This window comes from Dendrobates tinctorius, unplaced genomic scaffold (genome assembly GCF_039654945.1).
Source record: "Dendrobates tinctorius isolate UK_male_01 unplaced genomic scaffold, ASM3965494v1 ptg000116l, whole genome shotgun sequence".
NCBI lineage: Eukaryota > Metazoa > Chordata > Amphibia > Anura > Dendrobatidae > Dendrobates > Dendrobates tinctorius.
This window is the reverse complement of record NW_027361784.1, coordinates 43,775,726-43,797,974: the sequence shown is the minus strand read 5'-3', so window position 1 is coordinate 43,797,974 and position 22,249 is coordinate 43,775,726. Positions and strand designations below refer to the sequence as shown.

Genomic DNA, 22,249 nt, shown 5'->3' with positions numbered 1-22,249 from the left:
AGGCTGCGGGGCTAACATTTTATATAAGGTGCTATGTCGGGGCTCATTCTATAACTAGGGAGCTATGTGGGGGCTCATACTGTATATACAGTGGGGAAAAAAAGTATTTAGTCAGTCAGCAATAGTGCAAGTTCCACCACTTAAAAAGATGAGAGGCGTCTGTAATTTACATCATAGGTAGACCTCAACTATGGGAGACAAACTGAGAAAAAAAAATCCAGAAAATCACATTGTCTGTTTTTTTTTCATTTTATTTGCATATTATGGTGGAAAATAAGTATTTGGTCAGAAACAAGCAATCAAGATTTCTGGCTCTCACAGACCTGTAACTTCTTCTTTAAGAGTCTCCTCTTTCCTCCACTCATTACCTGTAGTAATGGCACCTGTTTAAACTTGTTATCAGTATAAAAAGACACCTGTGCACACCCTCAAACAGTCTGACTCCAAACTCCACTATGGTGAAGACCAAAGAGCTGTCAAAGGACACCAGAAACAAAATTGTAGCCCTGCACCAGGCTGGGAAGACTGAATCTGCAATAGCCAACCAGCTTGGAGTGAAGAAATCAAGTGTGGGAGCAATAATTAGAAAATGGAAGACATACAAGACCACTGATAATCTCCCTCGATCTGGTGCTCCACGCAAAATCCCACCCCGTGGGGTCAGAATGATCACAAGAACGGTGAGCAAAAATCCCAGAACCACGCGGGGGGACCTAGTGAATGAACTGCAGAGAGCTGGGACCAATGTAACAAGGCCTACCATAAGTAACACACTACGCCACCATGGACTCAGATCCTGCAGTGCCAGACGTGTCCCACTGCTTAAGCCTGTACATGTCCGGGCCCGTCTGAAGTTTGCTAGAGAGCATTTGGATGATCCAGAGGAGTTTTGGGAGAATGTCCTATGGTCTGATGAAACCAAACTGGAACTGTTTGGTAGAAACATAACTTGTCGTGTTTGGAGGAAAAAGAATACTGAGTTGCATCCATCAAACACCATACCTACTGTAAAGCATGGTGGTGGAAACATCATGCTTTGGGGTTGTTTCTCTGCAAAGGGGCCAGGACGACTGATCCGGGTACATGAAAGAATGAATGGGGCCATGTATCGTGAGATTTTGAGTGCAAACCTCCTTCCATCAGCAAGGGCATTGAAGATGAAACGTGGCTGGGTCTTTCAACATGACAATGATCCAAAGCACACCGCCAGGGCAACGAAGGAGTGGCTTCGTAAGAAGCATTTCAAGGTCCTGGAGTGGCCTAGCCAGTCTCCAGATCTCAACCCTATAGAAAACCTTTGGAGGGAGTTGAAAGTCCGTGTTGCCAAGCGAAAAGCCAAAAACATCACTGCTCTAGAGGAGATCTGCATGTAGGAATGGGCCAACATACCAACAACAGTGTGTGGCAACCTTGTGAAGACTTACAGAAAACGTTTGACCTCTGTCATTGCCAACAAAGGATATATCACAAAGTATTGAGATGAAATTTTGTTTCTGACCAAATACTTATTTTCCACCATAATATGCAAATAAAATGAAAAAAAAACAGACAATGTGATTCTCTGGATTTTTTTTTCTCAGTTTGTCTCCCATAGTTGAGGTCTACCTATGATGTAAATTACAGACGCCTCTCATCTTTTTAAGTGGTGGAACTTGCACTATTGCTGACTGACTAAATACTTTTTTTCCCCACTGTAGGGAGGCTGTGGGGCTTACATTGTATGTAGGGAGCTTTGTGGGAACTCATCCTATAACTAGGGAGCTATGTTGGGACTCATACTGTATATAGGGAGGCTGTGGGGCTTACATTGTATGTAGGGAGCTATGTGGGGGCCCATCCTATAAATAGGGAGCTATGTGGGGGCTCATACTGTATATAGCGAGGCTGTGGGTCTTACATTGTATGTAGGGAGCTATGTGGGAACTCATCCTATAACTAGCGAGCTATGTTGGGACTCATACTGTATATAGGGAGGCTGTGGGGCTAACATTTTATGTAAGGAGCTATGTGGGGGCTCATTCTATAACTAGGGGGCTATGTGGGGGCTCATGCTGTATATAGGGAGGCTGTGGGGCTTACATTGTATGTAGGGAGCTTTGTGGGAACTCATCCTATAAATAGGGAGCTATGTTGGGACTCATACTGTATAAAGGGAGGCTGTGGGGCTTACATTGTATGTAGGGAGCTATATGGGGGCCCATTCTATAAATAGGGAGCTATGTGGAGGCTCACACTATATTTAGTGAGCTATATGGTAGTTTATCCTGTATATAGGAAGCTATGTGGGGGCTCACACTATGTAGGGAGCTATGTAGTCGCTCAAACTATAGAGAGAGAGCTATTTGGGTACTCAAACTGTATATAGGGAGCTATGTGGAGGTTCATAAATCATCTAGGGAGTAATGTAGGATTCATACTGTATATAGAGAGGCTATATGTGGACTTTAACTCTATACAGGGCATTATGTGGGAACTTATACTGCATATAATGTTATGTGCACACGTTGCGGATTCCGCTGTGGCTTTTTCCGCTCGGAAACGCAGGTAAAACCTCAGGTAAAGTGACCTGCGATTTTCCTGCGGTTTGGTCTGCAGTTTTGCCCTGCGGTTTCACACATCTACTATGTTAAAGGTGTGAAATCGCTGCGGAAACCACCCAAACAATTGACATGCTGCGGTTTGTAAACCGCAGCAAATCCGCGCTGAAAAAAACGCAGCGTGAGCACAGCGTTTTTGAAAACCCATAGGCTTTCATTGTACTGTACCATGTCTGCGGAACTGCTGCGTTTCCACAGGGCCAAAACCACTGCGGAAACGCAGCAGAATCCGCAACGTGTGCACATAGCAAGAGCTTCTGTGGGGCTTATACTGTATTTTTTGAGACTGTGGGGGCTCATAATGTATCTAGGGAGGCTATGTGGGGGGTTCATACCGTATAAAGAGAGACTATGTGGGGGCTCATGCTGTATATAGGGACATGACCCCCTAGCAGTAATAATTTTGAAGGGGGAATTCCTCAAATATCTGATGTGCAATGGAGAAGTAAATGTGCAGTAAGTTTGTGAAGAAATCTGCAGCAGATTTTCTGCTGAGGATACTCTGCAGTGAATAAGTCCTGTGCAGAGGTAAACTAACGTGCCAAAATTCTATCACAAATTGCGCTAAAGCACAATATGAAGAATGTATCACATTTCAGAGTTGTTGTTTTTTTTTAAGGTAAAAGGGTACACTGTATACTATGTTCCAAATTATTCTGAAAAATATATTTCCTCATATTTTCTCTAAATTACCTATAGGAATTGCAGTCATTGTTATTTTCCAGTCATCTACTATTCTAGTATTATTGCAATGTTTTTGAACAAGCTGCCTATGAAAACAGTATATTTTAAAAAATAAGAAACACTCAGAATGCATGTTCCAAATTATTATGCACAGCAGAGTTTTCAACCTTTTTATTTTGAACAAAAAAAATGGTCAATTGTGAAATTATAAGCATTATCAGCTTATTACAAAATGAAATCAAACAGTTTTCAAGTCAAAACTTTATTCTAGGTGATGTTACATTTGCACTTAGGACCCCTTGCTCGAAAGACGCTTCTGAACTCTCTCGTCCATTGTATTTGTCCGTTTTTGGATTGTTTGTGATTCAATTGTTTTGCATGTGGACAGAATCCCCTCCCAGAGCTGTTGCTTAGATGTGAACTGCCTCCCGCCATCATAGACACTCCTTTTGATGATGCCCCAGAGGTTCTTAATGGGGTTGAGGTCAGGGGAAGATGGTGGCCACACCATAAGTTTGCCCTATTTTATGCCCATAGCAGCCAGAGATGCAGATGTGTTATTTGCAGCATGAGACGGTGCATTATCATGCATGAAAATGATCTTGCTGCGGAAAGCGCGGTTCTTCCTCTTGAACCATGGCAGGAAGTGCTGTTTTAGAAACGCCACATAGATTATGGAGTTCATCTTTACCCCTTCAGGGATCCTAAAGGGGCCGACAATCTCTCTCCCCATGATTCCAGCCCAAAACATTACTCCACCTCCTCCTTGTTGGCGCCTTAGCCGTGTTTTCATGGGGTGTCCATCAACCAGCCATCCTCCACTCCATCCATCTGGACCATCGAGTGTTGCACGGCACTCATCGGTGAACAAAACAGTTTGGAAGTCAGTCTTCATGTATCGTTTGGCCCACTGGAGCCGTTTCTGCTTGTGTGCAGTGGATAGAGGTGGTCGACAGGATGGCTTACGCACAGCTGCAAACCTCTGAAGGACCCTGCATCTTGTTGTTCGGGGGACGTTGGAGGCTCCAGCAGCTTCAAAAACTTGTCTGCTGCTATGACAAGGCATTTTTGCAGCTGCTCTTTTAACATGATGCAATTGCCTGTTGGAAAGAGTCCTCAATTTTTCCTTATCAGCACGCACACTTGTGTGCTGGGAATCAGCGACATACTTCTTGGTTGTGCGATGATCACGATGAAGTGTCTTGGCAATGTTGATTGTAGTCATGCCTTGACCTAAATACTCCACAATTTGTTGCTTCTCAGCAGCCGACACATCCTTTTTCTTTCCCATTTTGGCAAAAAATGTAGGCTGCTTAATAATGTGGAACAGCCTTCTTAAGTAGTCTTGTCTTTATTTGGACACACCTGCCAAACTAATTTGCACAGGTATCTGCAATTGCTTTCAGTGATATAAAGAGCCCTGACACACATCACCATCAATGAGTCTAAATGACAAACAAAAAAATTCTAACCTTATCACTCCTATACTCTTTTTCCATAATAATTTGGAACACAGTTTATATTAGAGATGTGTGAATCGATCTACGGCGGATCGAGTTCGAGTCCTATTTCGTGAAATTTGGGGTTTCACACAAATTCAAATATTTTGATATTCGATTCGAGGTTCGCAAAACAAACAAAAAAAAACTTCCCGGCCACCATTACCACATTGCTAAAGCATCAGACAGCAGGTCTCCCTATAGTGCCCTGCAGCCATGACATCTAGTGGATAATCATACCTTGCAGAGTGGTGGTCAGTACCTGGGCTCTTATGGTAAACAGCATCCTATCTCCTGTAGAGTGTAAGCTCTTATGGTCAGTGGGGTCCTCTCTCTCTTCTGTAGAATGTAAGCTCATATGGTCAGCCGGGTCCTCTCTGTCTCTCTCTCTCCTGTAGAGTGTAAGCTCTTATAGTCAGCGGGATCCTCTCTCTCTCCTGTAGAGTGTAAGCTCTTATGATCAGTGGGGTCCTCTCTCTCCTGTACCATGTAAGCTTCTATGGTCAGTAGGGTCCTCTCTTTCTCTTTCTCTTTCTCTGTGTCTCCGGTAGAGTGTAAGCTCTTATGGTCAGCGGGGTCCTCTCTCTCCTGTACCGTGTAAGCTTCTATGGTCAGTAGGGTCCTCTCTTTCTCTCTCTTTCTCTGTGTCTCCTGTAGAGTGTAAGCTCTTATGGTCAGTGGGGTCCTCTCTCTCTTCTGTAGAATGTAAGCTCATATGGTCAGCCGGGTCCTCTCTGTCTCTCTCTCTCCTGTAGAGTGTAAGCTCTTATAGTCAGCGGGATCCTCTCTCTCTCTCCTGTAGAGTGTAAGCTCTTATGATCAGTGGGGTCCTCTCTCTCCTGTACCATGTAAGCTTCTATGGTCAGTAGGGTCCTCTCTTTCTCTTTCTCTTTCTCTGTGTCTCCGGTAGAGTGTAAGCTCTTATGGTCAGCGGGGTCCTCTCTCTCCTGTACCGTGTAAGCTTCTATGGTCAGTAGGGTCCTCTCTTTCTCTCTCTTTCTCTGTGTCTCCTGTAGAGTGTAAGCTCTTATGATCAGTGGGGTCCTGTCTCTCTTTCTCTCCCTCCTGTAGAGTGTAAGCTTTTATGATTAGTGAGGTCTTCTATCTCTCTTTCTCTCTCTCTCTCCCAAGTGTATTTTCCAAGCAATTACAACTTTTCCGGAATCGATATATGCGCAAATTTATACGCCGCAAGTCAAATTTTGGGGGAAAATTTCTACATAGTAGAATTTCACAAGATTTGCAAAACAGAAGACTTTTTTTGAGAGAATTATATGCTACCCATGTGGTGCAATAAAGAAGGACAATATATCTAATTCACATTCACCCATAGTCATGCCAATTCTCTACCGCCAAGTTTGGGTTTGATGCAGTTTGTTACCTTTGTCTAAAATTTCACAAAACTACTTTACTTTTGTATTTTGGGACTGATGTCTGACCGACTAACCTACCGTACCTCCCAAAGGTCTGTTTTCTGCAGGACTGTAATGAGAATGGGGATGTTGCGAATCTAAAGGGATGTAATTATAATTTTATTTTTTTTTTTTAATTAGAGGAACTGGCGCCTGATAAGACTTTATCTCAACTCTGCCATGATCTGCAGGTAAGTCAGTAGCGATGGAAATGCACAAACCCTCACTTTGACGCTTCCCTGTCCCGACCACCACAGACCGCCTTAGGATGCTCGGCGTTTTCTCTCTTGTTTTCTTACCATAATCTTCACTTGACACCAGACTTCCGGCACTATGTTGGCCTCAGAAGGTTATGGCACTATGTTATTCATCAAGGCCTGGCCAGTGCCACGGATGACATGTGGCATGTTGTTATGATGAACATCATGATGTCTGAGCTCTACTTGGTATCAGAAACCGGTGCCGAGTGAAGATTGTGGAAAAAGACGCAATAAGTCAGGAGCACCAGATGTCTGAAGCAGGATAGAGAGGCGGTGAGGGTTTTTTTTTACCATTTTGCTCAGTACATCCCTATGCAGTATGCAGAGGCATATTGCCCCTATAACACAAGCACGTCCATTTTCCTGTCGCATACCGGGGCATGAAACACGAGGACTTCGCCCATGACTACCGCCTGCGCCACATTACAGCAGGATGCAAAATCTTGTGCTCCAATAGAATTTGGCTCCTTGGGCAGCTACTCTTGTGCCCCTTACCCTCACACTACTCTACTGAGTCTACCATTTTGATTATCCTAATAAATAAAATGATGTCTGTAGGATAGTTCACATTGTGCTCTGATTGACAACTATGAATCCAGCGCACACCTGCTGATTTCTTCGAATACTCTGCTTTCCGCATAGTTTGTCTAATGCAGATTTTTGATATAAGAAACAATTCTGCATTCACAACCTCCTTCTCCATGATGTAGAGTTGCACTGATAACTTGATGCATTACATATTTTTATATCTATGTAGGATAATAACAAACAAGTTTCTCTCCTCCTCAGGTCTCTTGGGTTTGGTCCATCTGACCATTGTCTCTCTTAATTCTCTTCTTCATACGGTATTGACATAAGTTTGTGGTCTTTGCCTTCCTCTCCCCTATCCTACGTTTCTCGTCTTGGCCAATATATTGCAGTTCACTAACATTTATTAGCCTTCTTCTTGACTCTCAATATTCACTTCTTGTGTAGCTGATCATCAATTCCTCTTCCCTGTTATCTTCACTACCTCATCAAGTCATCATGTTCAGGTGGCAACTACGATAAATGACTAGCCTTAATTGAAAAGTAAGCTTCTGCATTCAGTTGCTGAAGCCTCGGCTCCTATTGCCACCATTAAAGCACTGATGGTGGCCATGGCTTTGTCCTTGACCTTCTTTATTACAAAAGTATCAAGCTCATCTGATCTTTGATCAAGGACTTCTCTTTCACAGCCATCTTCTCGTAAATTCACTTTCTCATTTCATCCACTGACCTTCAACCTTTTAGACCTTCAAGATCATGTTAAATTCATCTAGTGTTAAATAATATTCCAAAAAAGCCTCCCCCTGGGATAGCGAGAGTTTCTAAACTTCCATTAAAGTTGATAAAATTTCCCAAAATTTGATTTGGAAATCTTATACTCCCATCTCTTCAACCCTCCTGGTACCTGTCCTATCGCTGATGGTCCTACGATTTTCTCATCTATTTTTCTATTTGGTTCCATGTTCCATGTGGTTACATGGGGTGTGAAACTCTCGAATGACATGTGCCACACACAACAGAAATTGGTCCTATTGAATGGATGGTCCAACCGGAAGGGAGATAGAAGTAAGAATGTGGAAGACAAAAGTGCCAATCATAGGAGTGGTGGTGGTAGGACAGGTAGAGTTACGGATAGATGAGTATAAGATTTTTTGAACCCCTTTCTGGCCCTCTGCAATCCAGGCAATTGTAGCCAGTTAACTGCTATTTTACTGGATTTGGCCAAAATGAGAGAAGACAAATCAAATTATGTTGAACTCAAATCTTTTCTAATATTGAATCGATTTGCTCATCTTTCTTAGATATCTATCTCAAATTTGTAATTTTAGCATGAAATTTGACCACTTTGGAGGCCAAAGCTTCTCTATGTTCTTGTTTGAAGGCCACGATAGAAACAAAAATGTTTGAGCAGCTCTGCCCAAGAGGAACCGACAAAGAGATAAGATCCTTCACATTTCGATGGTATAATAAATACCAATGAGTAATAAGACTCATCATCACCTTACAACATTTTGATTCCTTACAGAAAGGTAATGTCTGCCTCAGTCATGTCCAGCCACACGCTCCTAATAAATTATAAAGGAATACCAACTGTGGAGTAAAAATAACTAGTGAGTTGAGCTATATGCAGCATGTAGAATAGTTTTTATGATCATATCGGTCTTTGATCGCCACCTTCTCCTGCTGGCTCAGCGGCAGCCTCCTGCTGTCTTCAGATCTTTCCGAGTCTTTACATACTGTGGATGTGTCGTTGGTCACCCAGCAGCCCCTGTACGACTTCAATAGTTCACACACAGCTGGGCTCCTCTTCCCATCGACTCTCTCATCTCTAATTCAGGCATCGCAGATTATATCGCACACTTGCTTTTCCTCTCAAAGAGACATTTACAGATGAAAGGAAACACATAAGCAGATTACGACAACCAGACCTCTGCCCCCATCCTGCTGGTTTTCCGGAAGCCTTCTGATTTTAGCGCCATCTGTACATTCCGTAGGCTAAATTTTACAAGGTCCTATCACATAATTGGGATCATCATTAGTGTCCACTTCATCAATTCATATGCTAAGGTTTACTATATTAACATTAGGGTAGTTCCTGGAGAGAAAAAAATGGTTGAGTTGCAATCTCTCCCGCCAGTAGAGGTGTCATGTGGTATTAATTAAAGTTTAGAAAACTCATTCATACTCCCTGGAGTCCATAACGGGGGGTCAACTTTAATTTTTTTTTTTTAAGTTTTTCTCTACAGCTTATCAATAAATCGACACATTTGGAAAACCAAAATTAATCAATAAGATTATAGGTGAATATGTCCGTAATTCTGACACAAACTAGTCAGGGGAGAAGACTCGAAAGCAGAGACCGCGCCACAGAGGGCAGATGCCAGCTATATTATTTAGCAATGGTCATCGTGTTGTTAACTCCTTGAATGCCACTGACAGCGGCATTTAGACGCCTCAATCTGACTTGGACATTAGTTCGGGCACCATCGGTTATCCTGCAATTTCTGGGCGTCTTTGGGTTGCGATGACATCCGGGGGGCCGGTTGAACGCCCCTGTGCCTGTGATTTGTTCTCTCCTGTGACGTCCAACCCGTAACTGGGCATCATAGGAATGTGTCATTTTTACTATATACAATGATATTGCTGTATTGCAGTGTTTAGTACAAGCGATCAGGCGATCACAGGTTCAAGTCTCCTAAGTAAACTAAGAAATTAAATTAAAAATTTAAATAATATGTATATACATTTTTCTAATGTAATATGATGATATGATAATATAAATAATGCAATTATATTAAATGAAAATAATAATAATATAATAATAATAATTTACAATTTTTAATAACCCCTGTTCTGTCCTCACTAATGAACTGGGATTCAAGTAGTTTATACAGGCAGCTAAACTGCTATACCGGGGGTCCAATAAGGAGACTGTAGGTTGAATCTGTGCTTTATTGAACGTAGGGTATATTGGCACGGTGAAACTACAAGTAAAACATATAAATATAATCAGTACTGGGTTCATAGGAATACATAATATACAGTACATAACATACATTATCTGCACTACTAGCTGAGCAGGGGAGAGTTAACTAAGCAGGTTGATCTAAGACAGAAATTATATACAGGAAGCATCTTTACGTACCAGCGATGCTGACACAAGGGTAAAGATAAATGAGGTGTTCCCAGGAAGCAGGCTTGAGAGCAAATGGAAGACTGGAGGGAAAAATGGGGGCTGGACTAAACTATAATGCTTTGCAAACTTTCCCAGAATACTTTGAGAATGGAGGGAAAGATTCAGGAAGCAAACACAAAATAACAATGCGATTATGACTCTGGCCACTAGATGGAGCCAGAACAATGAAAACATTAAATCTATGGAAGAAACTGAATATTCTGAATATTCACAGCAAATCATTGTATATATATATATATAAACAAGCAGACAGTCAAAGATCATGAATTATGTCGGAGACAGAACAACCCCTCCTTTTCCAAACAAAGAATTAAAAAAAAAAGAAAATATCCATATTTGATATCAGCTTGTCTTAAAAAGTCCGATCAAAATATAAAATTTATTAAATTAATAAGTGCTGTAAAGAAAAAAAAAATTAAACCGCTAAAATTGTGTGGGGGGGGGGGTTTGGTCACCACCTAGCGCTAAAAATGCAATAATAAGCAATCAAATCACAGTACGCACCCCAACATTGCACAGAAAAAAAACCCAAGGCTCCACACGGCTCTATGGATGGTGGAATAAAAGAGAGACTAATCTTGAAAAATGGCGACACAAACCAAAAATGCAGAAAAATGCAAGTGTCCTCATAGAGGGTGTACGTAGTCGCCTTTCTCCAAAATTTTAATCATTCAAGCACGTTATTACTTTAGGCAATAAATAAGCTGCCGATAGTCTAAGCTGAGATGTCAGGAGGAAAGTCTCATCTCATCTCGGGGTAACATTCGGAGCGATATCATAGGCAGCCATTTCTGAAGGTTCCCACCTCCCAGAATCCATAAATTACTAGTGGGGGCCACTATAAATTAATTATGTGTTAATGAACCTGTAATTAATAACACAATGAACACCGTCCTCATTGAAACCATAAACGGAGAAGAAACATCTCAGCCGACGGCTGAGGAGAACGTTGAGCGTTGCGTTCTTACTGACAGTCATGCAGCGCCATCTAGCGGCCTCTTCAGACATTGCCGCGGATCCACATGGGGGCCCGTCAGTGATTGGTATACATTTTTATACCATAAAAAAGAAAAACTCTCAGGCAGAACTTAATCCTTTTCCAGTCTAACATATTATTGGCTTTTATTTCGTTCCTCAAAGTCTTCCAAGAGCCTTAACTTTCTTTTCTTTTTTTTCTTTTTTTGCTGTCTGAGGGCTCACGTTTGTAATTTTCAATATTATCATTTAATTTACTGTACCGAAAAAAAAATAGACAAAAAATCCTTTCTAGAGCAGAATGGAAATAAAAAATGAAAATTGTGCCGACGTTAATCAGATTTTGTCTTTGCGACATTCACAGCGCAGAAAAGAAATGACCGGGTAACTTTACGCTGGGGTTTAGTGTGCAATGACATCAATGACAAATTTGTTTTTTATTTTTTATTTCTTTATTGTTTTTATTATTTTAATAATTGCCTTTCCTCATTGTGAAGAATAAAAAAGAAAGACTTTTCAAGAAATAAAAATTTGGTCACAGCTACTTTTTCTTAATTTTTTTTTATTCTGGAGCTTTTAGGGGGGCGACACTTTTTCTGGCATTAGTATTTTTTGTATAGTCAAGCAATTTTCTTTTTTTTTTCATGTTCACTGTGTGGCATAAATGATAAGTTAATAGTTTGGATTATTACGGATGTGACAATATCAAATATGTTTATTTTTTTATTGTTTTGCTTTTTTCCATTTACAAAATTACTAATATTTTCCTTACTTTTTAAAAAAAAAAAAAAAAATTTAGACTTTTTTTTTTCCGCATTTTATTTTACTCCTCCTAGTGGTTTTAAGCTTTCAATCAAATGATTACTGGTACACTGCACATACAGCACTTTGAGTGGTCTTCTATTAAGACCCTATTAATGTGACCCCTCTCACCGTCTAGGCACTGTCACTGCTGCCTGCGATATCTAAGGCTGGTTTCACATTAGCGTTGAAACAACGCTGCGCACTGAGTCGGTAAGCCCCGCCCCGATCCGGCTCCCTGCCCGCCCCATCCGGGATCACCGCCTACTTTCGCATTTGCACGCATGTGATCGGCGCACCCTATCTTTAGCATAGGGTGCACAGATCATGCGCTGCCAGTGTGAAAGTAGCGTGCTGCGCACTTTTGACGGTGCGCCGTGCATGCCGAAATGCAGCATGCGTGCAAATGCGAAAGTAGGCGGTGATCCCGGATGGGGCGGGCAGGGAGCCGGATCGGGGCGGGGCTTACCGACTCAGTGCGCAGCGTTGTTTCAACGCTAATGTGAAACCAGCCTAAGGGCCATAAAAGCTAAAAGTTAAAGGAGCTGATTTATCATTTGTGGGATTTTTAAGTCACTTTTTCTTTTTTGATTTGTCGTTTTCACTGATTTGTTTTTTCTCCAAATTCATCAAAATGGCGCGCTTGATTCCTGATTTTTGGGTAAAGAACAAAATTGTCGTTTTTTTTTTTTTTTTGCCTTTTACTGGTTTTAACACTTTTTAGATAGAAAAGTCACAAAATATCGCAAAATATCACATAAAAACGGTAAAATAATTGACATACAGAAAATCATTCCCGGGATATTGGGATAGAATTGCACCAAATTTGTCGACGTTTTAAAAAAGTTGCAATTCATGAATTCGTCAGGAAAAGTCACAAAGACAAAAACTTTAGAAAACTAATTGAGCCACACTAAGACAACTTAAAAAAAAGTGCATATAGTTTGATGAATTTGTCACAAATCAAAAATTCAGTAATGAAGAGATATTCGCTTCAAAATCCAATGATTAACTGAGCCCTATGTATACAGGGGCTTCTCACAAAATTAGAATATCATCAAAAAGTTAATTCATTTCAGTTCTTCAATATAAAAAGTGACTCTCCTATATTCTATAGAGTCATTACACACAGAGTGATTTATGTCACGTGTTTATTTCTGTTAATGTTGATGATTGTGGCTTACAGCCAATGAAAACCCAAAAGTCATTATCTCAGTAAATTAGAATACTTTATAACACCAGCTTGAAAAATGATTGTAAAATCTGAAATGTTGTCCTACTGACATGTATGCTCAGTAAACGCACTCAGTACTTGGTCAGGGCTCCTTTGGCATCAATGACTGCATCAATGCGGCGTGGCATGGAGGCGATCAGCCTGTGGCACTGCTGAGGGGTTATGGAAGCCCAGGTGGCTTTGATAGCAGCCTTCAGCTCGTCTGCATTGTTGGGTCTGGTGTCTCTCATCTTCCTCTTGACAATACCTCATAGATTGGCACTCAGGTAGTTGATGTGATTAATGTAGACTTTAATGCAAGTATTACAGTAGAGGTGGAGTATTAAATGAGCACTTTAATACACTTTCTTTGTATCTTATTTTTAGTATGAAATAATATTGATTTTCTAGCACTAAAACCGTTGTAATAACGTGATGTGTATGTACACTCACTGGCCACTTTATTAGGTACACCTGTCCAACTGTGTGTTAAGACTTAATTTCTAATCAGCCAATCACATGGCGGCAACTCAGTGCATTTAGGCATGTAGACATGGTCAAGACAATCTCCTGCAGTTCAAACCGAGCATCAGTATGGGGAAGAAAGGTGATTTGAGTGCCTTTGAACGTGGCATGATTGTTGGTGCCAGAAGGGCTGGTCTGAGTATTTCAGAAACTGCTGATCTACTGGGATTTTCACGCACAACCATCTCTAGGGTTTACAGAGAATGGTCCGAAAAAGAAAAAAAATCCAGTGAGCGGCAGTTCTGTGGCCGGAAATGCCTTGTTGATGCCAGAGGTCAGAGGAAAATGGGCATACTGGTTCGAGCTGATAGAAAGGCAACAGTGACTCAAATTGCCACCCGTTACAACCAAGGTAGGCAGAAGAGCATCTCTGAACTCACAGTGCGTCGAACTTTGAGGCAGATGGGCTACAGCAGCAGAAGACCACACTGGGTACCACTCCTCTCAGCTAAGAACAGGCATCTGATGGCTACTTTCAGCAGGATAATGCGCCATGTCATAAAGCTCGAATCATCTCAGATTGGTTTCTTGAACATGACAATGAGTTCACTGTACTCAAATGGCCTCCTCAGTCACCAGATCTCAATCCAATAGAGCATCTTTGGGATGTGGTGGAACGGGAGATTCGCATCAGGGATGTGCAGCCGACAAATCTGCGCCAACTGTGTGATGCCATCATGTCAATATGGTCCAAAATCTCTGAGGAATGCTTCCAGCACCTTGTTGAATCTCTGCCACGAAGAATTGAGGCAGTTCTGAAGGCAAAAGGGGGTCCAACCCGTTATTAGCATGGTGTACCTAATAAAGTGGCCAGTGAGTGTATATTCTCTATCTATCTATCTATCTCTGTGCAGTGATGAGGCAGTGACCCATGCAAGTCCAAAACAAACGTGTTTTAATGTCCAAAGGGTGATAAAATCACACAGTGCACAGCACGCTGTATCCTCCGGATCACACCCAGGAAAATCACATGCAGTCCAGAACCGCAGTCGTGAGCGATGGCGCCACTGTGTACGCTGAGGTGCCAGGCTTTAGGCTCCCCTGGCTCTCTGTTGCCTCACACAGAAAGCGCTCTGCACAAGCCTCCTGCTCGGTCTGCTTCCAAGACCAACACTGACACACCCAAAACCCTATACTGCAGGGTTTAAACAGGAATCTACTTGTAAGACCCGGCCCTGGAGTGGAGCGACCCACCCCACTACCATCATGTAGAAGCCGGGTTGTTACTGAATAATGCCTTGGCCAAATAACCTGACCAGGTCCATGTTCACTTTTATCTCTGCCTTGTGACTCACAGGCATCCTGCTGTGAACACTAGGCACTCCAGCTGGTCTAATAGGACCCCATCCTCATCCTGGGAGACACATAGCGACCCTCGCATATGACACTGGTCACTGCCTCACAATATATATATACATTATATATACAGTATATACACTCACTGGCCACTTTATTAGGTACACCATGCTAGTAACGGGTTGGACCCCCTTTTGCCTTCAGAACTGCCTCAATTCTTCGTGGCAGAGATTCAACAAGGTGCTGGAAGCATTCCTCAGAGATTTTGGACCATATTGACATGATGGCATCACACAGTTGGCGCAGATTTGTCGGCTGCACATCCCTGATGCGAATCTCCCGTTCCACCACATCCCAAAGATGCTCTATTGGATTGAGATCTGGTGACTGAGGAGGCCATTTGAGTACAGTGAACTCATTGTCATGTTCAAGAAACCAATCTGAGATGATTCGAGCTTTATGACATGGCGCATTATCCTGCTGAAAGTAGCCATCAGATGCCTGTTCTTAGCTGAGAGGAGTGGTACCCAGTGTGGTCTTCTGCTGCTGTAGCCCATCTGCCTCAAAGTTCGACGCACTGTGCATTCAGAGATGCTCTTCTGCCTACCTTGGTTGTAACGGGTGGCAATTTGAGTCACTGTTGCCTTTCTATCAGCTCGAACCAGTATGCCCATTCTCCTCTGACCTCTGGCATCAACAAGGCATTTCCGGCCACAGAACTGCCGCTCACTGGATTTTTTTTCTTTTTCGGACCATTCTCTGTAAACCCTAGAGATGGTTGTGCGTGAAAATCCCAGTAGATCAGCAGTTTCTGAAATACTCAGACCAGCCCTTCTGGCACCAACAATCATGCCACGTTCAAAGGCACTCAAATCACCTTTCTTCCCCATACTGATGCTCGGTTTGAACTGCAGGAGATTGTCTTGACCATGTCTACATGCCTAAATGCACTGAGTTGCCGCCATGTGATTGGCTGATTAGAAATTAAGTCTTAACACACAGTTGGACAGGTGTACCTAATAAAGTGGCCAGTGAGTGTATATATATATATATATATACATAAATAGAAAGTGACAACATATAATGTGTCATATTCATATATCAGGACTTGAAGATTCCCTGCGAATCCTGGTCTAAAAAGCGATTGGCTTTGTGTAAATCCTTGCCCAATAGTGTGAGATTCAGGGGTTGGACAGAAGTTCTCCCGGGTGGGCCAGACTTGGGTTGGGGGTGGATAGAATTGCAGACTGTAACAGTGATTTCTGGAAGAGGAACATCTTTAGCTTCAGGTACTTTGTGACTTTTCCATTACATCCATAAACTAAGGGTCAGAGAGGTGCAATGGGAAAGAAAAATATATGAGAATGTCAATCACATAAGTGGGCGATTGGAGGGAGACACATCCACCCGTTGGCGACTTTTTGGGCAAAATATCCAGTTGTGTGTTTTTATGCTGATACGTTAAGGTCATATACCGGTATTTCTGTGACCAGTCGGTGCCATGTAGACTATTCCCAAAGTTGAGAGCCCCAACAGGAGGGGAGATATCTTTCTGATCATTGAGGATCGTTGGGGTCCAACATCTAGGACTCCCACTGTTCCATCGGAATGATTATTTATATTGTAAGTTTATTGAGCAGTCACGTAATTTTGAGGCCATGGCCTACGTCTGCGTTACATTATCCAAAAAAAAAGGTAACCTCCTAATTTGCCATGTTATTGTACAATCGGTAACTTCTTATATTGCCTCTTGTAGATGTTGGACAATCCTGACCTGATAACGGAGCAGATCAGCAAGGATTTAGCTTGGGTTTGTTCTCAGCTTTTGGTGACATGGACCAAATTTTTGGAAATTGTGACGCTTCATCCAGATGTGACCACCTACCTCACACAAGAACATCACACCCTACGGGTCAGTAAGGGCTTCATACTGTAAAATACTTGAATGGTTGTGGCCAAGTATCTTATCAAATAGCTCTGGTATCTTAGGTGTTTGTTCAGAGAGCCGTAATGGCGTCATATTTTACCTTCCGTACAATCGCCACAAGTTTCCAACCAATTTCATCAGGCCTAAAATATCTATGTAATAATGTACACAGATTGCATTGCTCCATCTGGTGAAAGATCCACTTTAAAACACTTAAGGAGGTGGTTCACTTTGTAAAAGACACAAAAATACTAAAAAAAAAAAATAGAAAATTATTTATCTCCCAGATCTGTGTATCCCCTTCTGTCATATTCTGCCATCACATAGTGACCTGAAAGAAGGAAATCAATAAAACAATATTGAATAAAATTATATTTATCTTACATAACATGAAGATTTCTATTTACAGTTTTCTTTGTTAAACCTATAGTCCTTAAAGAGACCATTTTTTGCTCTTATTTTATTCCCATCGTTCCCCTGGGTACTCTTTTTTTTTTTTTTAAATCCACCATATAATTATAGAGATGTGGGCATTTTTATTCAGTGGAAATTTGTTTGGTCTTTACAGTTGGGCGTGGCTTAGAGGATCCTCTGGGGCGTGTCCTTAGGCTGCTCTGCATTATCACCTTATGAGCCACATGATCCAATGGGTAGCGACCATAAAAAATTGACAAGAAATAGAAAAGGTCTTATCTCTGGAACCATATGGTGAATTAGAAAAATAAAAACCCACAATATATTGAGGGGAATATAAAAAAAAGCGAAAAATTGGCCACTTTTTAATTAGTGACAGGTTATATTATGCAGCCAGCTATCTTTCCCATCTCCTCATACGCAGAGCACTTTATCTATTGTATATGGGGGCCTTTACCAGAATATGGGCACAGGTCAGTGTTGGACGGGGTTGACAAAGGCCCACCAGTAAGATTGATTATTGAGGCCCACTGCTTAGCCTGACCCTAATGCACAAATTAACTTCCGCTTCTGTGTAATATTAATTTGGCTAGCTTGTTTAATTAGTGATTGGAATATACTTTTTTTTTTTAGCAAATTGTGAATCAAGTGTAATATCATCGCTCATTAGTATTCCTTGACAGGGGCCTACCGGAGCATTCTCCTGTTCCCCTACTGGCCAGTCCGAGCCTGTGTCACCTGGTTTATCATCTGGTTATATCCTGTGTCACCGGGTTTATTGTCTGGTTATATCCTGTGTCACCTGGTTTATTATCTGGTTATATCCTGTGTCACCTGGTTTATTATCTGGTTATATCCTGTGTCACCTGGTTTATCATCTGGTTATATCCTGTGTCACCTGGTTTATTATCTGGTTATATCCTGTGTCACCTGGTTTATCATCTGGTTATATCCTGTGTCACCTGGTTTATCATCTGGTTATATCCTGTGTCACCTGGTTTATTATCTGGTTATATCCTGTGTCACCTGGTTTATCATCTGGTTATATCCTGTGTCACCTGGTTTATCATCTGGTTATATCCTGTGTCACCTGGTTTATTGTCTGGTTATATCCTGTGTCACCTGGTTTATTGTCTGGTTATATCCTGTGTCACCTGGTTTATTATCTGGTTATATCCTGTGTCACCTGGTTTATCATCTGGTTATATCCTGTGTCACCTGGTTTATTGTCTGGTTATATCCTGTGTCACCTGGTTTATCATCTGGTTATATCCTGTGTCACCTGGTTTATTGTCTGGTTATATCCTGTGTCACCTGGTTTATCATCTGGTTATATCCTGTGTCACCTGGTTTATTGTCTGGTTATATCCTGTGTCACCTGGTTTATCATCTGGTTATATCCTGTGTCACCTGGTTTATTGTCTGGTTATATCCTGTGTCACCTGGTTTATTGTCTGGTTATATCCTGTGTCACCTGGTTTATTATCTGGTTATATCCTGTGTCACCTGGTTTATTATCTGGTTATATCCTGTGTCACCTGGTTTATCATCTGGTTATATCCTGTGTCACCTGGTTTATCATCTGGTTATATCCTGTGTCACCTGGTTTATTATCTGGTTATATCCTGTGTCACCTGGTTTATTATCTGGTTATATCCTGTGTCACCTGGTTTATTGTCTGGTTATATCCTGTGTCACCTGGTTTATTGTCTGGTTATATCCTGTGTCACCTGGTTTATCATCTGGTTATATCCTGTGTCACCTGGTTTATTATCTGGTTATATCCTGTGTCACCTGGTTTATCATCTGGTTATATCCTGTGTCACCTGGTTTATTGTCTGGTTATATCCTGTGTCACCTGGTTTATTATCTGGTTATATCCTGTGTCACCTGGTTTATCATCTGGTTATATCCTGTGTCACCTGGTTTATCATCTGGTTATATCCTGTGTCACCTGGTTTATTGTTTGGTTATAACAGTATAAATTTCCTAAATTTGATTCAGTAATGATCATGTTGTGGTGCCCCCTAGTGGTCACATTGATTTAGCAGGGCTAAGCTCTCGTCATCTGATTCCAGACGTATGTTTCTCTACATGCTGTTTTGTAATTCTCGCAGGTCAGAAGATTTTCTGAAGCATTTTTCTACACTGAACATGAAAAATCCGCAGCTCTCACGCTTCAAGAAAACCTGTAAGTAGATCTAGCACATATACAGTATACGATGAGTGTAATACTGTGTGGCGCACCACTCACCTATAAAAGTCGGTGAAATTTAGGGCTGCATTGTCCTGTGTAAACCACCTGAGCCCCCATCTACACTTCCACTGAGGTCTTATCAAGTGCCAGTGAGTCCTTGGGTCCCTAAGACACCCACCTGGATGTAACTACCACCCAGCACTTTACACTTGTCAAAGGCCACTGTCAATAGTAACGGTTGCCTGTAAAGAGTTTGACTCCCATTGTCAACTCATCGACTCTCCAGCTATGCAATCAGGTGCTGATGGGTTGATGGAGAACTAACAATGGCCTCCCGGTCTGCCATACACTACAACCTATCAGTTCCAGCTAAAGGCAAGGTGTAATAGGCTACATATCAATCAGTCACTAACTTTATGAGATAATGCACTGGTCTACATAAGTAGTGCAGTGTATTATCAGTGCCATTAACCCCTTCCACACCATGGCCATGTTCCGCCTTTGTGGTTTAGTTTTTTGCTCCCTTTCTTCCCAGAGCTATAACTCATTTACTTTTCCATCAGTATGGCGGTATGAGGACGTGTTTTCTGCGGGATGAATTATACTTGTCAACAACACCATTGATTTTACCATATAGTGTACTGAAAAATGGGAACTTTTTTTGTAAGGATCTGGGGCTGGGTGAGGGCTTATTCTTTGCGTCCTAAGCTGACATTTTTACTGATACTTTTTTTGGGGCAGATGCAATGCATTTTATTGCAATGTTGCGGCGGGCAAAATAACATAATTCTGGAGTTTCATTTTTTTCTCGTTACGCTGTTTCACAATGTGATAATTTACATTACATTTTGATAGATCGGACATTACTGAACGCGGCAATACCAAATATGTGTATTTTTGTTAAATTGTTTTATTTTCAACTAGCTGAAGAGCCCGGCGTGGCCTGGACACAGTAACCAACTGTGGTTATAACAAATTATAATCATTATATTGCACATAAAAACTGTGCATCTAATCCTATTCTGTGTGATACTGACTGCTGAGCCACGTATCTAATCCTATCCTGTGTGATATTGTCTGCTGAGCCGTGCATCTAATCCTATCCTGTGTGTTACTGACTGCTGAGCCGTGCATCTAATCCTATCCTGTGTGATATTGTCTGCTGAGCCGTGCATCTAATCCTATCCTGTGTGTTACTGACTGCTGAGCCGTGCATCTAATCCTATCCTGTGTGATACTGACTGCTGAGCCGTGTATCTAATCCTATCCTGTGTGATACTGACTGCTGACCCGTGTATCTAATCCTATCCTGTGTGATATTGACTGCTGAGCCGTGTATCTAATCCTATCCTGTGTGATACTGACTGCTGAGCTGTGCATCTAATCCTATCCTGTGTGATACTGACTGCTGAGCCGTGTATCTAATCCTCTCCTGTGTGATACTAACTGCTGAGCTGTGTATCTAATCCTATCCTGTGTGATACTGCCTGCTGAGCTGTGTATCTAATCCTATCCTGTGTGATACTGTCTGCTGAGCCGTGTATCTAATCCTCTCCTGTGTGATACTGACTGCTGAGCTGTGTATCTAATCCTATCCTGTGTGATACTGACTGCTGAGCTGTGTATCTATTCCTATCCTCTGTGATACTGACTGCAGAGCCGTGTATCTAATCCTCTCCTGTGTGATACTGACTGCTGAGCCGTGTATCTATTCCTATCCTGTGTGATACTGACTGCAGAGCCGTGTATCTAATCCTATCCTGTGTGATACTGACTGCTGAGCAGTGTATCTAATCCTCTCCTGTGTGATACTGACTGCTGAGCTGTGTCTCTAATCCTATCCTGTGTGATACTGACTGCTGAGCTGTGTATCTAATCCTATCCTGTGTGATACTGACTGCTGAGCCGTGTATCTAATCCTATCCTGTGTGATTCTGGGCTCCACCTGCAGTCTGTGTCAGAGGGTGGTCTGTGTTGGCACAATAATAAATTGTATTATTTCCAGCTTTACAGAAGGACGATAACACCATAGAAATGATAAGAATAATAGGCCTCAGTTACCACAACTGTCTACAAAGAAAACTGTTGCTGATAGCACACAGTGCATCACCCAGCTTTGCACATAGACTTGCCTCTGCACCTAGCATTCACATGGTATGCCTTTCAGCTAACCCCAGCTTACCCCAGTGTTATTTATTGTTTACTCTGGCTTGATCATATGAATCTGGTCCACTCTGAATTGTCTGACCAAGAAGAGCAGAAACCACTCCTCTCTGCTTCACACCTGACTGCACTTAGTTGTACATATATTGCAGAGCACAAGTCTGCAGTGTGATTGCTATAAGTGTGTTCTAGAAGTGTGAAGATTAATTTAAGAATTAAAACCAGAATTGAACCAGAAGGGAGCTGAAGGTAACTGGACACAGTCACTGTAAATAATGTTTCTGTTTGTTTTCACTTTCACCCCTATAATCCTTCACTTTCTGCTAATTCCACTAATCCCTACTCCTAGTAAGGAACTGTTCATCTCTTCTTCAATCCTCCCCATCCACCTCACCTCCGTCTCAAAACTGTTCCTTACCATACAATCATCTGTCTCCAAACACAGACAGCCCCCTCATGCCCTCTCCTGCTCCCACCTGCTGATGCTACCATTCTCTACCAGAGAAGACTAGGGACTTTTTTTTTTTTAAAGTGGTGGAGGAATACAGTGCGGAAGGATACC

The 22,249-nt window shown here is 41.8% G+C and overlaps 1 protein-coding gene across 1 annotated transcript in view; it reads left to right on the top strand.

Annotated features, from left to right (window-relative positions):
- The window catches only part of FAM135B (family with sequence similarity 135 member B), a 267,009-nt gene that overhangs the window by 173,600 nt on the left and 71,160 nt on the right, over positions 1-22,249 (top strand). Inside the window, exons 9-11 of the mRNA XM_073590382.1 lie at positions 6,334-6,383; positions 16,743-16,898; positions 19,445-19,518. Of these exons, the coding sequence (XP_073446483.1) occupies positions 6,334-6,383; positions 16,743-16,898; positions 19,445-19,518 (280 nt within the window). The remainder of the gene's footprint in view (positions 1-6,333; positions 6,384-16,742; positions 16,899-19,444; positions 19,519-22,249) is intronic.